Below are 16483 nucleotides of genomic sequence, written 5' to 3'. Positions count from 1 at the left end.
GCTTAATGGGTCCAGAATTTCTGTTTGTGATGATGAAAAAAGTGTTGAAACAGGCAGTGGTGATGGTTGCACAACACTGTGAATGTACTCATGCCACTAAGTTGTACACTTAAAAATGGCTAAAGTGGCAAATTTTGTGTTATATATATTCTACCACAGTAAAAAAAATTCAAGGGAGGGTGGGCTGGAAGTTTGGGGTTAGCAGATGCAAACAATTACATATAGAATGGATAAACAACAAGGTCCTACTATATAGCACAGGGAACTATATTCAATAGCCTAAGATAAACCATAATGGAAAAGAAAAAAAATAAGTGTTCATTACACAGATAAAAATTTTTTTTAAATAAAATGGAAAAAAATTCAAAAAAACTTAAAAAAAAGAAATCAAATACATAAATAGGACCATTTCCTCCATGTTCACTGAGCTCCTTCCAAATTGCCACTTTTCAGTTGCTGGTCCCCATGTCCCTCCATAAAAGCTCTTTTTACGTTTTGAACTCTATTCATCCTTTCGGCCTAAGCTCAAATGTAACTCAGAGAGGGCTTCCCAATCTCCCTACCCCAGTATTCTTTCATGTTGCCCGTACCTTCCCTTCCCTTCCCTTCCCATCCCACAATTGCAATTAAATAAATATTTGTGTGATTATGTCTTTAATATCTGCCTTTTCATTAGGCTGTAAGCTCCAGAGGAGCAGAGACAGTCTTGTCCACTGTGTCTGTCTCATCCCCTGAGAGAGGATACAGCACCTAGCCCAGGGTCTGGCACGTTGGGGATTCCATATATATTTTTACATAAATTAATTAATAACTAAATGAATGTGTGGTAGGATTGTGAGTGGATTTTATTTTAATGCCTTTTACAATGCTTTGAGTTTGATTAAATTATTTAAAAACCAGAAAAAAGCACATCAGGGCTTATATCCCTGCGTTCTACCTTGTGAAGTCGTCAGCAGTCTCTTGGAGCAGGAACGTGAGTGAGACCGTAGTACAATTTGTTTCCAGGTAGATCTGCTACAACACCAACCATTCCAGTCTTGGTCTCTAAGTGGTAAGTTGTTGGGCTTAACGATGGAACCCCTCTTCACTATGGGACCAGACCTGCCAGCCCCCTATAGAGCATTTCACGTGTTCAGGTTAAGCAGCATCTATATTAGGACCAAAAAGTAAGGCATACTAATGTCAGAATGAGAAAGAGCGTTCACTCGTCTATTGGGAAAGCCACTTCTTTGATAAGCCTAGGTAAGTTTAGGCTTTATGCCATTAGTCAATGAAGGCACTTCCTAACTGAATGTCCCCACCTTAGCACTCTGCATCAACCTCAGTAAACAACATTCTGTGCTAAAAGGAAGCTAGATGCATATAATTAATTCTGAGACAAGAAATACAAAAAGAAACTGATTTAATGAATTTGTCTTCTGGATGTGGACACCTGTGGGAACTGAAAGGCGTGATAATACAGGAAGAAGCACACAACTCACAACAGCTTTTACATAAACAAATTTTGTCCCACAGATCATTATTATCTCAGCCCACAATCTAATCTTTTCTTTTTTTTACGTGTTACATATAAAGTGCATAAACCAGAGAGTACAAAGCAAACGAGCAACTGTAGACATTAGGAGATTTTTTGACCATAAGTAACAGAAAACCCAGTTAAAACAGGCTTAAACAATAAGAAAATCCAGAGGTATTGTGGACTCCAGGGTACACGATTCAGTCACTGACATTGCCACAAGGAACAGGTTTCATTTCTCTGTCCTGCAACCTTCAGGGTTGCCTTCATCCGAAAACATGTTCCCCTCATTGCTTGTAAGATGGCTACAAGTATCCTTGTTTGTGTCAACAAAAGATTCTAAGTCCTTCCCTTCAACCTCACTGGGATGAATTAGGACACATGCAGACCCCCAGGACCAATAATCATTGCCGAGGAAGGATCATACACTGATTAATCAGATTTGTCCCTGGGTTTTGGGGATGGAGAGGATATCTGAGCAAAACTGGGATTTTTGACAGGGAGAAGGGGTGGGGAATGGATGCTAGGTAGGCAGTCAAGAGTGTTCACTACAACTAGCAAATCAGAATTTGCCCACACCTTGAGTTACAAGTATTGCAGTAGTATTAGAGAAATATAAAACACTTTGAATTTCACACATCCACTAATCCACTTGTTCTTAACTCATGTAAGGGATAAGAACACATTCTCATCAGCAACAGTGGCTCATGACAGCAGTGATTCTTAGAAAAATCAGGAAGCCTGTGTGGTGTTCTTTATGTATACGCTACAGTCCCACCTTCCTAGAGGAAGAATGGTATCTCTCCATCATATCAGAGGCTCAGTCCTGCATCTTAGCCATCCTCTCCAGTCCTGGGTTCATATCGAAACCTGCTTGGGTCCCACCCTAGTCCTTCCCAGTGATATTGAACAGCATTTCACCCGTTTGGGAAATTTATTTTGGGAGTCCCAAAGTATATTTTGACATGACTAGTTCTGTGAGATGTTACTAGATGTTCCCTGGGGAAAAAAAAAACTTCCATTCTTGCAGAAATCATGAAAGGACTATTTAAACTCTTAGCACTTGCAAAACTTGGGCATTTGTCATTATCAATTCCTGGGACAGCACATCTACTTTGTCTTTTGAAGATTGGGCCTTCGTAAGCAAGAAAGTGGCTCTGGTTTTCACAGCAAAGAGGTGAGGCCTCATCCAAGGATAGACAACAAGGGTTTGTATACGGACTTGTAACAGGGATGCATTATTTTCTTCAATCAGTGGTTCTTAAACTACAATCAAGAATAAGGGTTGGGCTTCCCTGGTGGCACAGTGGTTAAGAATTCGCCTGCCAATGCAGGGGACACAGGTTCGAGCCCTGGTCTGGGAAGATCCCACATGCCGTGGAGCAACTAAGCCTGTGCGCCACAACTACTGAGCTTGTGCTCTAGAGCCTATGAGCCACAACTACTGAGACTGTATGCCATAACTACTGAGACCATGCACCACATCTACTGAAGCCTGCACACCTAGAGCCCGTGCTCTGCAGCAAGAGAAGCCACTGCAATGAGAAGCCCGTGCACCGCAACGAAGAGTAGCCCCTACTCGACGCAACTAGAGAAAGCCCGTGCACAGCAACAAAGACCCCAACACAGCCAAAAATAAAATAAATAAAAATAAATAAATTGAAAGAAAAAAAAAGAATAAGGGTTGCCTTTCAAAAAGGCAGATTCCAGATCTCATCCCAATCTCTGGCTGTGCAGCCTGGGAATTCATATTTAAACTAACTCTCCAGGTAATTCTGATGCAGGTGGTCCATGTGTTCTCTGAAATTGCTATCTACCTACCACATGCCTGCTTGTGACAGTAATCAATGTTGCCACGGCAGCAGCCAGTCTGAGCCACCTCCTGCTGCCTGCTGCCTGGGCAACAACTGACTTTCTGGGTCTCTTCCTTCTTTGCTAGTCCAAGGAGCCACTGTGAACAGCAGTTTTTCAATACTGTGGAAACTATTCAATTGACCCAAACAAAGAAACTGACTCATAATTGTACGATCAGGGATTACAAACTATGTCACCTCACCTTCAGAGCACCAGTCTTTTAATCCCCTTTCTTGGCTCCACTTCAGATGTCAGATACTAGCCCTCAATGATTACATTTCATTGGCAGGAAGAGGGTGCAGTCCCTGAGACCCACACAGTTTTCCAAGCCTGCCACAAACTGGGGTCCTCCCTTACCTGGCATCTATAGCACTCTTGTAACAAGTGTCCTATTGGGTTAAAAGTAAATAAATCTCTCATTTGAGTGACGGATAGTTGAGTTCATTACTTTTACTTTCAGCAAACCCAAAACAATAATTTTCAACTAATTTTTTGGTCAGATGCTAACTATCTGAAAGAAAACCCATGCTAATAGAAGAGAGAATAGGTTAAGTACTAGGATCTGTATCTAATCCCTTAGCAGGTGTGGTAAACAGAATAATGGCCTAATCCCCAGAACCTGTGACTGTGTCGCAATTATAGAGCAAAGGAGAATTAAGGTAGCAGATGGAATTAAGTTTGCTAATCAGCTGACCTTAAATAGGGAGTACATGCCGCAGGGCAACTAAGCCCACGCACCACAACTACTGAGCTCCCGGGCCTCAACTAGAAAGCCCATGTGCCGCAAATTACAGAGCCCACATGCCACAAATACGGAGTCCACGCACCCGGGAGCCTGCGTGCCACAACTAGAGAAGAGAAAACCAGTATTCCACAACTAGAGAGAAGCCCACACACCACAACGAAAGATCCAGCATCCCTCAACAAAGACCCCGCGTGTGCAACTAAGACCCGACGCAGCCAAAAATAAATAAGATAAATAAATAATAAATAAATCTTTAAAAAAAATAAATGTAGAAGAGGGAAGGACAAGAGTCAGCGTCAGTGATGCGATGTGAGAAAGAGTTAGCTGGCCATTGCTAGCTATGAAGATGGAAGCGGACCATGAGCCAAGGAATACCTGCAGCCTCTAAAAGCTGAAGAAGGCAAGGAGACTGATTTTCCCCGAGAGCCTCCGGAAGGAACGTAGGAACATAGCTGGATAAGACCTTGATTTTAATCCGCTGAAACCCGTTTCAGACTTCTGATCTCCAGAATTAAGATAATACTTTTGTGTTGCTTTAAGCCACGAAATTTGTGATAATTAGTTACATCAGCAATAGGAAACTAATACACAGGGAATTAGGAATGAAGACCAGAAACAGATACAGACTAGAGAGTCAAATAAATGTGGGCATCCTTGCTCAGTGCATACTATAATACCTTTTCTCTAGTGGTGGTCCAGGGGAAACCCTTCATCCTATGAGTTTTCCAGGAGGCCTGCCTTTGAACCAGATAACCTGATTCAGAAAAACTGCAGTATTAAAAAATATATATATATATATTTTTTTAATGAGTTAAATTCATGTGCATTTCTTTTTGGTCCCTTCTATGTTGGTATTTTGTTTGCTTTTCCCTTTTTTTCCTGAAGCATAACATAAACATATACATATGCAGAAAAATGCACAAATCATTTTCACGAAGTAAACACACTTATGTAACCACCACCCAAATCAAGATATAAAATATAACCAGAAGCTTCAAAACTCATCTCATGCCCCCTTCCATGCACTATGTCACCTCCCACCTCATACAGTATACATGCCTTTGTGTCTGGCTTCTTTCACTTATTAGTATAGTAGTAAGATGTATCCATATGTAGCAATTGTTCGTCTATTTTCATTGCTCTATAGTATTGCACTGTGTAAATATAAAACGATTCACCCTTTTTTTTTCAATTCATCCATTTTTTTAAGAGGAAAATTGTGGATTAAAAGTGGTTTCACCCCCTTCCAGACTTTTCAGTCTCTTTACCCTCTAATAAGTAACTGTAAATCACAAAGCAAGGATGAAACAACCTGAGTTTCCCAAATGTATTTGACCACGAAACTTTTTTTTTCCTACAAAGCATCTTACAAGACTAATATTTTGTAGGACATGCTCCAGGAAACCATGGTCTGGAGCAATGGTTTTCAAACTGTGCTCCTCAAAGCTCTAAGTTCCCAGATAGTGACTCAATACTGCGTAAGGGATCAGAGTAAGATCAACTGGATCCCCACTTCTGCTTCAACACACCCTCCACTTGTATCTGCTTTAAGAAGGGATTTCACATAGATGGGGTGTATGTGTATATGTATTAACTGCCCATGTGTCTATGATTGAGAAAAGCATTTGGTTGCTTTAAAAAATGTGTTTGAAAACCACATGTCTAAGCTCTAGGGGACCTCTCAGAAGGCCTTTGCACAGACCCAGGTTCCAAGCTACAAGGACTTGCTGACCTTATCCAAAGTTCACTGCTTTCACTGTTGCTTACTTGCCAGGCTCTGTCCAAGAGCCATCTGCCCACTGATTCTCCCAGTGGTGTTGTGAAAGGGCTCAAAAGAGATCACTGACAGCTGCTCAATACAGATCAGGCAGCTTAGTCCACAGGCAGCTTCTGTCTATGGAGTCAGAGGCTGAAAATAGATCATTACATGCCACAAAAGTCTGAACTTGCTTCTAACCAGGCAGCATGGTTTAGGGATTAAGAGCATGGACTCCAGAGCCAAACTCCCTGGCTTTGACTTCTGGCTCTGCTGCTAACTAGCTGTGACCTTGGGCAAGTTTCTCAATGCCCTCACATCTTAGTTTCCTCATCTTTAAAATGGAAGTGAAGATAATAATAGCATGTACCTCAAAGGCTTGATGAGGATGAAATGAGATTATGTCTGTGCAGCAGTTGAGACTGGGCTGGGCATCTAGGAAGCACCATGTAAATGTCTGTTAAATAAAACCAAAGTGGTTCTGCGAACTTATAGGTGGCAAAGTCCAATTCCAGGCATTTAAATTATTTTACTGTTCAATTTTTACCACTGCCCTCGAGGTGAGGCTCTCTCTGTGGCCTCCCACGCCCCTGAAGAGTTGAGATCACATGGCCCTCCAAAATGGTGAGTGTTACCAAACTCAGGATTCCTTGGATCAATAACATTTCAAAAGCAATTTTGGGAATTCACGTAGGGTGGCTATTTTAACTATGTCACTCAGGACATTAAAATAAACTGCCATCTACCATTACCACTATTTTATGAAAGGCAATTTTAAGACCAAAAAAAGTAGGAAAGACATAATCTCAGAATAAAAGACAGGGCTTTAAATTAAATTGAGCTTAGTTAAAAAAAAAAAAGTCACTACCCTGTTCTGGTTTTTCCATTTCATCTTGAGCCAGTGGCCAAGGGCCAACCCCTGTCTGTGACCCAGCATTTGCATTTGACTAACAGTGCTCTACAGGCCCTTGTGAGTGTCCCTGGACACATGGGCCATTATAACTAAACACCTCCCTGAGTGTCCAAGCCTCAAAGCTAGTACTGAACACCCCAAACTGCAGAACTGAAGGCATTTGCTAATGATCCCATTTAGCACTGCTATGCTCAGAGGCGAGGGATCACAGGGGAATTGGGCAGAGTTATTTCAGTTGTTCGCGGTAGCATTTGATGGGGCCTTTTAGAACCACAGCTCCAACTCCAAGGAGCCAAGAAAGACTGAGCTACCTGGGTGTTTTAGATAAAACCTCAGTCTTTCCACCCGTGTTTTTCATTGCTCTCACACCACTACCACACTCACAACACTTCTGACACCAGAGGTGTGGGGTTTTCCCCCACGCCAACCAATTCTCTGTGACACAGCAGGGTGTTCTACAATTTAACTCAATCCTGACACCAGCTACTAGAGACAGCGTCAGATCCCACCGGTTAAGGGCTCAGTCCCACGAGACTGCCCCCACCCCCCCATCCCCACAACCAAGATTCAGATGCCAATCACAAGTAGTAGGCCACCAGGATACCCACATCTTCTGTCTGACTTGGCTACAAATTGGAGGTTCCCATGACGTCTTCCTCCTTGGAGTCAATTATTTGCTAGGGTAGCTCACAGAACTCAGAGACACACTTACTTACAGTTACCAATTTATTAAAGGATACAGATGAACAGCCAGATGAAGAGATACATAAGGTGAGGTCTGGGAGGGTCCGAGCACAGAAGCTTCTGTCCAGTGAATGGGGGGTGTATCACCCTCCTAGTACTTGCATGTGTTCACCAACCTGGAAACTCCCTGAGCTCCATACCTTTGGGATTTTTATGGAGGCTTCATCACGTAGGCATAGCTGATCATTAACTCCACTACCAGCTCTTCTCCCTTCTTGAGGGAATGAGAGGCAGGGCTGAAAATTCTAAGCTTCTAATCATGGCTTGGTCTTTCCAGCTAGGTCATCCAGTCAGGTCATCCAGGAGCCATCCAGGACCCCACCCAGAGTTGCCTCATTAGAACAAAAACCATTCCCATCACCCAGGAAACTACAAGGGTTTCGGGAGCTCTGTGCCAGGAACCAGGAGAAGAGACCAATATGTGTTTTCTATTATCTCACACTGGGTGTGCATACATAGTAAAAGAGGCCAGCTTGGGGAGTCAGGACACAGGGGCTGTCATGCTGGTCCTGCTGCTAACCCAACCGTGTAATTTTTTGTGAAGTCCTCAACCATTCAGAGACTTGTTTTTCTCTTCTACAAAATGGGGGCAGTAATGCCTGCTTTGTATTTCTCAAGGTTGTTCTGGGACTCATGTAAGTAATGGCTGTGAACACGGTGTTAAAGCACCCTAAAGGAATGCATATTTGTGACTCTCAGCCTCCATCCCCTTCTAGTCAGGGCCCCAAGTTTCCCCACTAAGTTTATACCAAGGACCTTTCCCTCCACCCTCCCCTCCAGCCTTACTAGGACTCCACAGTACAACACTCCAGGGTAGACTCCAGGGCCTTGGTTTAGAGCAGTGGGGTAAGGAGAAGCCAATTTTTTTCTTTCTCAGAGTTCTGGTCCCCCAGGTCACTCCAGGATGGAGGGAGCTGCTAAGTATAAACACTCAGGAATCTACAAATACTCTTGGAATTCCAGCTTAGTGAGCCTGTTCAATAATGCTTCCTGCTAAACTAACAAAGAGTGATAGCAGAAGAACGCTGGGAGACATTCCATCCCCCCCCCACCTCCAAAGAATCCTGGCAGCTCAACTTGTTATATCAACGTGTTATATCTGGAAGAAACTTTAGATCAGTGGTTCTGAATTCTGGCTAAACATTAGAATCACCAGGGGAGCTTTTAAAAAATACCCTTGCCCGGCTGTACCTCACACCAATTAAATCAGAATATTTGGGAGAGGGACCTAGTCATCAGTATTTTTAAAGCTCCCCAGATGATTGCAATGTGCAGCCTAGTTTGAGAACCACTGCTATAGAGGATCCAGGTCAAACACCTCACTTTACAGAAGGAAAAACTGAGGCCCTGGGAGTTTAAGAATTTTGTCCGAAGTCATACAACTGACTAGAGCTTGAGATATCAATTCAACAAGTTGATGATAATAACAGCTCATTTTTTTGTTGAGCTTTTACTCTGGGCCAGAGTAAGCACCAAGCACCTTACAAATATAATCTCTGTAAATCCTAATGATTTTATGAGAAAATTGAGACCTGGGGAGTTTAACTAGTTTTCTCAAGGTCAAAACAACTGAACAGTGGCAGAGATTCCAGTTCAATTGTTCAACTAAGTTTGAGCAGCATGCAGATTACAAGACAGGGATAGGGCCCTGCCCTTAAGGAATTTACAGTCTACCTGGAGGGACAGGACACCGGTGAGCCAACATTTAAAACACATTCTGATAAGTGTTACAGTAAAAGTCAACAGTGGAAAGACAAGGAAGGCACCTAACTCTGGGAAAATTCAAAGAAGTCTTCTTAGAGGAGGAGGTATTGAAGAAGTCTTAAAAGGTGAATGAAAGGTAGTTTAGTGAAAAACGAAGAGGGAGAGAAAGTGGAACCAGCCAGTGTAAAGAATGGTGAATGCTCAGAGCTATGCAGTAATTCATAGTGACTTGATAAGTATATTTGGGTGGAGCTATCGCCAAGAGGTGAGATTGAAGAAGCACAGAGACTAGATCATTAAGGAGTTTAAAAGAGGGAACCATAGCAGGATTATAAACGGACAGTGGAAGGATATAAATGTATGTATTTAAAAGGTTATTGGAGGATATGATACCAAAAGCACAGGCAACAAAAGCAAAAACAGATAAAGTGGACTACATCAAAATTGAAAACTTCTGTGCATCAAAGTACACTCTTAACAGAGAAAAAGGGCAACTCATGCAATGGGACAACAAAAAACAATCTGATTCAAAAATGGGCAAAGGACTTGAATCGATCTCTCTCCAAAGAAGATATACAAATGGCCAATAGGCACATGAAAAGATGTTCAACATCACTAATCATTAGGGAAATTCAAACCAAAACCACAATGAGGTATTACCTCATAGCCAGTAGGATGGCTATAATCAAAAAAATAGAAAATAATAAGTGTTGGTGAGAACGTGGAAAAATTGGAACACTTGTGTACTGCTGGTGGGAGTGTAAAATGGTGTAGCTGCCGTGGAAGACAGTAGGGCAGTTCCTCAAAAAAGTAAAAATAGAATTACCATATGGTCCAGCAATTCCACTTCTGGGTATGTACCCAAAGGAATTAAAAGCAGGGTCTCAGATATTTGTCTACTCATGTTTATAGCAACATTATTCATAATAGCTGAAAGGTAAAAGCAACCCAAGTGACGAATGAATAGATAATCAAAATGTGGTGTACATATATACAACGGAACGTTATTCAGCCTTAAAAAGGAAGAAAATTCTGGTACATGTTACGACATGGAACCTTATTGTGCTAAGTGAAATAAACCACCCACAAAAGGACAAATACTGTATGAAGTACCTAGAGTAGTCAAATTTACAGAGACAGAAAGTAGAATGATGGTTACCAGGAAGGAGTCAGGGAGATGGGTAATGGACAGTTACTTTTTAATGGGTACAGAGTTTCAGTTTGGGAAGATGAAAAAGTTTTAGAGATGGATGGTGGTAGTGATTTCATAACAATGTGAATATACTTGATGCCACTTAACTGTATGGGTTAAAATGGTAAATTTTATGTTATGTGGATTTTACCACAAAAAAATTATGGCAATAGCATTAAAAGATTAGCGGGGGATAGCACAGGGAGATCAGCTCTGTGCTTTGTGACTACCTAGAGGGGTGGGATAGGGAGGGTGGGAGGGAGGGAGATGCAAGAGGGAAGAGATATGGGAACATATGTATATGTATAACTGATTCACTTTGTTATAAAGCAGAAACTAACACACCATTGTAAAGCAATTATACTCCAATAAAGATGTTAAAAAAAAAAAAAAAAGATTAGCGGGTGAAAACTCAATGAGGAGACCAGTTAAAAAGCTAATGCCCAGGGGCAAAGAACCCAATAAGAGCCTGATAATGTAAGACAGTGGCAGGGGAGATGTAGGGGACAGACACTAGAGATCTGTAGGAGGTGAGTGGCTAGATGGGGCGTCAGGAAGAATGAGGAGCCAAAAGGCTACTCCCAAAGTCCTGACCTGAGGGAGTGATGAACAGTGGTGTCCATCACCAAGACAGGGCCCACAGAGTTGGTGGGGGAGGAACAGGTTTCTGAGAAGGTGGTGAGCTCAGCTTTGAAAAAGCTGAGTTTGAAGTACCTGGAGAATATCCAGGTGGCAATATCTTAAAGGAATCAGATACACTACAAATCGATCTCAGAAGGTTGGATATTTTTTTAAGTATGATAATAGTATTATGGTTATTTTTTAAAGTTTGTATCTTTTGTAGAAAATATGGGTGAATGGGGCAGGGCTGGCCATGGGGCAATGGTTGTTAGGGCTGAGGCATGGTACACAGAGATCCTTTATGCAATTCTGTCTACTCTGGGGACCGGTCAAAAATCACCATAATAAAAAGTTTAAAAAACAATAATAGCCCTGCTCGCCATTCCTGTAATGGCTGCTTCCTTGAAGGTGCTGTCACGTGGAACCTCTTAACCTCAGCATCCTGAACTGATAGAATTAAACAAATACCGCTTTCTTTGAAACCTTCAGCCTTTAAGAATCAGTCACCTCAAGATCTCAACATCAAGATCTCAGTTTCAACACAATTGTTCCTAGTTCTCTTTTCATTGCTTTTGGTGCTGCCTGTTGTTGAAGCAGTAGAAGCTGGAGATGCAATCGCTCTCTTGCTCAGTGTGGTTCTCAGCATTACAGGCATTTGTGCTTGTTTGGGGGTGTATGCACGAAAGAGAAATGGACAGATGTGACTTTGAAGGGCCTCCTGAATCAAACCTTGCCCTGAAAACCTTTGTGCTACTGAGGTTCAGAACTGAGTTTTGGTGACTGAAAGTTCCCAAGAAACACTAAATAGGGTAGTTCATAGTCTTGGTTATTTCCCTATAAATAGGAACAAATTGATATACTATGTTAAATGGAAAACAAAACGTTTTCTTCACAACAAATAACGCACTGAAAAATGCCGTCGGTAATTTGCATTTGCTAGTTAGAAAGAAGGTCAAAGAAGTGAGATGGCTGAACTTTGCATAAGTAGTATTTCATAGTTTCAGAATTCTCAATAGGAAGAAGAAAACTCTTGCCCAGAATCCTGGGAAATTGCCACTGTTTAAGTTATAATCACTGCCTCCTGCATCATTGAGGAGTCTTTTCTCCATATTTTTAATGGAGTTTTGTTTTGTTATCTCCCAAGTTAATACTGTACCTAGATATTAAATACAGTTGGTCAAAAATTAAAACTTATCTCTTTGTTGGGGAAAACGTTTAGAAAATGTATTCGATGTATCTAACGTTGAAATGGAGAAAAGATTTAATGTTAAAAAAATACTTTATATTGACATTGAAATGGAGAAGAGATTTAATGTTTAACAAAAACAAAAAAATCTTTATATTAACTGGTAACATCTCCATGGTGAGAAGTACTATATCAAATATAAACCCATTAGGTAAGTTAAAAAAAAAATAATAGAGATGTAAACCTATAGGGCAGAGATAAAGACATTATTTTATTATTAACAATAATAATACAAAGTACTACCATTTAGGGAGTCTCTACTCTGTGGCAGGCACTTTGCTGAGCCCTTTGCATGCCTATGTTGTACTTTTCATGACAACCCTCATTTTACTAAAGTTCAGATGTCTTGCATACCAAGTGGCAAGCTTCAGATTATATGAGGTATATCAGAGGGAACAAATAAAACAAGAAGCTAGAAGGGCTAAACAAGGAAAGGTATGGACTGCTGACGTCTGAGAATAGGAAAAGGACCTCATAAAGACGGTGGTAGGTAGAGTGCTTTGCAAACCAAGGAAGAACAGAGATTCAAGAAGAAAGGAGTGGCTCCTCATGTCAAATACCACACAAAGTGCAGGCAAAATAGCAACTAAAAACTGCTCAGTGAATTTTACAGTTAGGAGGCTGGGAGTACCTGGGGTCTTGGAAAGAACCACTGGAATGGTGGGGACAGAAACTGGGCTGGGAATGAGTGGGTAGCAAATTAGGCCTACTCTTGATAAGCTATGCTGTGAAGGGAACTTGAAAGATTGGTGTGATATTGTGATTTATAATAAGAAATATATATTTGGTCTTCATATGTTTCTGGCAGAGCTTCTAAAGCCCTCGGAATTTCCTAAGTGATGAAAGTGATAAAGATGTCTTTTGTTATTGAGGTCTCTTGGACCACACCTAAGGATGGGGCTGGCTGCCAGGAGAATCAACCATGTTTCTAGAGGGGTGGAACCTTTCCACACCCCTGAGCTCTGGGGATGGGAGAGGGGCTGGAGGTTGAATCAATCACCAATGGCCAATGATTTAAACAATCATGCCTATACAATGAAGCCTCCATAAAAACCCAAAAGGATGGGGTTTAGAGCACTTCCAGGTTGGTGAACATCTCTTTCTATCTGGCTATCCATGAGTTATATCCTTTTAAAATAAACCGGGGATCTAATAAGTAAAATGTGTCTCTGAGTTCTGTGAGCCACTCTAGCAAATTAATCAAACCCAAGGAAGGAGGGGGTCGTGGGAACCTCTGACTTACAGCCAGTTGGACAGAAGCACAGGTCACAACCTGGGCTTTCAATTGGCATCTGAAGGTGGGTGGGCAGTCTTGTGGGACTGAGCCCTTAACCTGTGGGATCTGATGCTATCTCTGGGTAGATAGTGTCAGAACTGAGTTGAATTGTAGGACACCCAGCTGGTATCCAAGAATTGCTTGGTGGTGTGGGGAAACCTCCACACAATCAGAATTGGTCCCAGACCTTAACTGGCTAATAGCTAGAGGAAGGTAGCCACAAAGGTGAGAGGAGCTTGACTGCGTTGATGTGTGGTAGGAAAACAGCAGGGGAGAGACTGAAGATGGAGGAAAGGGAGGTGACGACATGATGCAGTGCTGAGGGATTGGGAGGGATGGAGTCCAGCGCCCAGGCGAGGGATTGCCTGGGATGGGAGGAGGGGCACCTCCCTGTGGAAGGGGAAGAAGAAAGGAGGCTACTTGTGGGTTGGGGCTTAGGAAAGAGATCAGGGAGTCATGATGTCAGAGAGCAGGTGAACTGGGAGTGGGGGAAGTGAGTAAGCTGAAGGCAAGGAAGTTCTGGCCAGAGACTGGCATGTTGGCATTTCTGAGCTGAAGCAGTCATGACAAGGTCCAGGGTGTGCCTGGCTGAGGTGGCAGGTATGGCACTAGAGTTAAAAGGTCAAGAATTATGAGATGGATGATCCTGAGGAACAGATCTGAGGTGGAGAAAAAGTCTGGTGAGTTCTATCCTCAAAGCAATCAGGAGAGAGCAGTTCCTTGGCTTAAGACAGAATCACATTTTGAGATTTTAAAAAATAGTAATTCTAAGTCCTAACTCATGGCTAATCTAAATAGCTCTTGCCAAAACATAAATCTGTAGCTTCCTCAAGAGTAGACCAAATATTTAGACCAAGTAACAGACTGAAACTGTGAAGCAGGAAACCTGCACGATTAATCCTGACTCTTGTCAGTTACAAAATGGGTTAAATCTACCTTTCTGACTTAGACTGGTCTCCATTCATTCACTCATTCATTCATTCAGCAAACATGCTTTCTGTCTGCCAGGTACTTTGCTAGGTCTCTGGAATTTAAAAACGAATTATCTGTGGTCTTTATGGAGCTCACAAACAAGCAGAGGAACCAACCCTGACAATATGAAAATTCTAGGGCAGAGGTAGGTAGAAAGTGCAGTGGGGTTGTGTGAACACAAAGAAAGGAACCTAGATTTGGGGTGAAGGAGCACAAAAGAGCTAACATGAGATAAACCTTAAAGAAGGAGCAGAGTGCACCAGCCTGGGAAGGATAGGAAGGGTATTCCAGGAAGAGGAACAGCATGAGAAAGGGCACCGAGGGCCCAGATAGTCATGAAATAACAATCTGGTTTGGCAGAGCAGTAGTTTTTAAATGGCAGTCTGCACAAGAATCAGCCTCAGTATCATTAAAAAGCAGGTTCCCAGGCCCCGGGAGCAATGGATCTGGTAGGCCTAGGAATCTGCATTTTTAAAAACAAGTGTCCCCGATGCTTCTGAGGACAGTTCATGCTGCAAAACCCTGGGCTATAGTACAGGGTACCTGGTGGGAGGAAGGAGTGGGTGTTGTGATGAGGCAGAAATTTTGGTCAGGACCACATTGTGCTAAGGATGACAGCTCAATTTACAAGCAGTGAGGCATCTTTTGGGAGTGCCCTGATGACATCTGTTCTAGAAATCCCAGTCTGGAGATGGTACTGACAAGAGCCTGCAGAGGAGGAGGGCTGCTGTATCCAGACAAAACATAAAGGGCTTCTTCAAGGGAAAGTACATTATTTAGAGATGAAACCACAACGAGGACCCTGGTCCTACCACCCACTTTTTAGCTGGGGGGTGGCCAGGACATCCTCGGGCTCCTAGGAGACAAAACCTCCCCTCAGGAGACCTACAGTAACAGCCACGGTGGCCCACATAGTGCGCACAGGCCTACGCAGAATCCAGACTGCAGGACACTCCCTGCGGTTCTGAGGTCTGTGCTGAGTCACCTCTCACTGGAACAAGCTTCTCAGAGCCCCTGGGATCTTGCTTCACATGGTGCTGCTTGAATTCCCCTTGGTTTCCAGACCAAGGAAGGAGAAAGAATAAATATTAACCAAAGGTGTTGCTAGGGCTAGGTGCCCAGAGCCCCTCCCCTTGCCTCTCTCCCCTCACTCCCCACCCTAGAAGCCAGGATAAACAGCTGATTTCCCACTTTCATGATCCTCTTGGCTGCTCCTGCAGAAAAAGGGCAGAGGCGAGCACCTCTCAGAACAAACCCAAGGCTGGAAGGGACTTGATGACAACCTGTTTTCTGGGAGAGGCCCCAGGCTGGCTAATGTGAAGCTCGCATCACCACCCAGGCCTGGCTCCAGGGGCGGGGCTTTCACCACCCCAAACTCCTTCTCAGGGTAACTTCCTGGCTGACTGACACAAAGGGTGACCTCGCACAAAACTACTCCCTTTCCTGGGCTTTGGCTTCCTCTGTAAAATGATGGAGTTGGACTCAAAGAAGCTTATCCAGTCCTGTCATTCCTGGACTGATTGGGCTAAACTGATTGGGACTGAATATCCTCCCTCTAACGTGCCCAGGAGGGCCAGGAGCTATTTCAGGTACTCTCAAGACACATCGATCCATTTACTTATTATTTTCTGAACACTCTACTATGTGTAAATAATAAGAACGGCCATCGTTTTCAAGTGCTTACTATGTATCGGCATTATGCTAAGCATTTTACACTTATTTGCCCATCACAACAACCCTATGAAGTGGGTACTATTATTATCTTTATTGCATAAATGAAAAAATTGAGGCTCAGAGAGGTTAAGTATCTTGCCCAAGAACATTCAGCTGGTAAGGCAGCAGAGCCCATATCTGCTCCAGGTCGGTCAGTTTCAAAGACCATGGTCTTTTCCACTCCATCACACTTTAAAATGCTGGTCAAACAAGGATTAGTTAGATGCAGAT

At 42.7% G+C, this 16483-nt stretch overlaps 1 protein-coding gene across 1 annotated transcript; it reads left to right on the top strand.

Annotated features, from left to right (window-relative positions):
- Positions 1–1187: 1187 nt before the first annotated feature.
- Positions 1188–11749, top strand: LOC133091008 (small integral membrane protein 30-like). Its single transcript, XM_061189776.1, has 2 exons — positions 1188–1242; positions 11535–11749. The coding sequence occupies exons 1-2, from the start codon at positions 1188–1190 to the stop codon at positions 11747–11749; spliced, it is 270 nt and encodes an 89-aa protein (XP_061045759.1).
- The last annotated feature ends 4734 nt before the right edge of the window (positions 11750–16483 follow it).

The sequence above is a fragment of the Eubalaena glacialis genome, chromosome 1 (genome assembly GCF_028564815.1).
Source record: "Eubalaena glacialis isolate mEubGla1 chromosome 1, mEubGla1.1.hap2.+ XY, whole genome shotgun sequence".
NCBI lineage: Eukaryota > Metazoa > Chordata > Mammalia > Artiodactyla > Balaenidae > Eubalaena > Eubalaena glacialis.
This window is presented reverse-complemented; position numbering and strand designations above follow the sequence as displayed.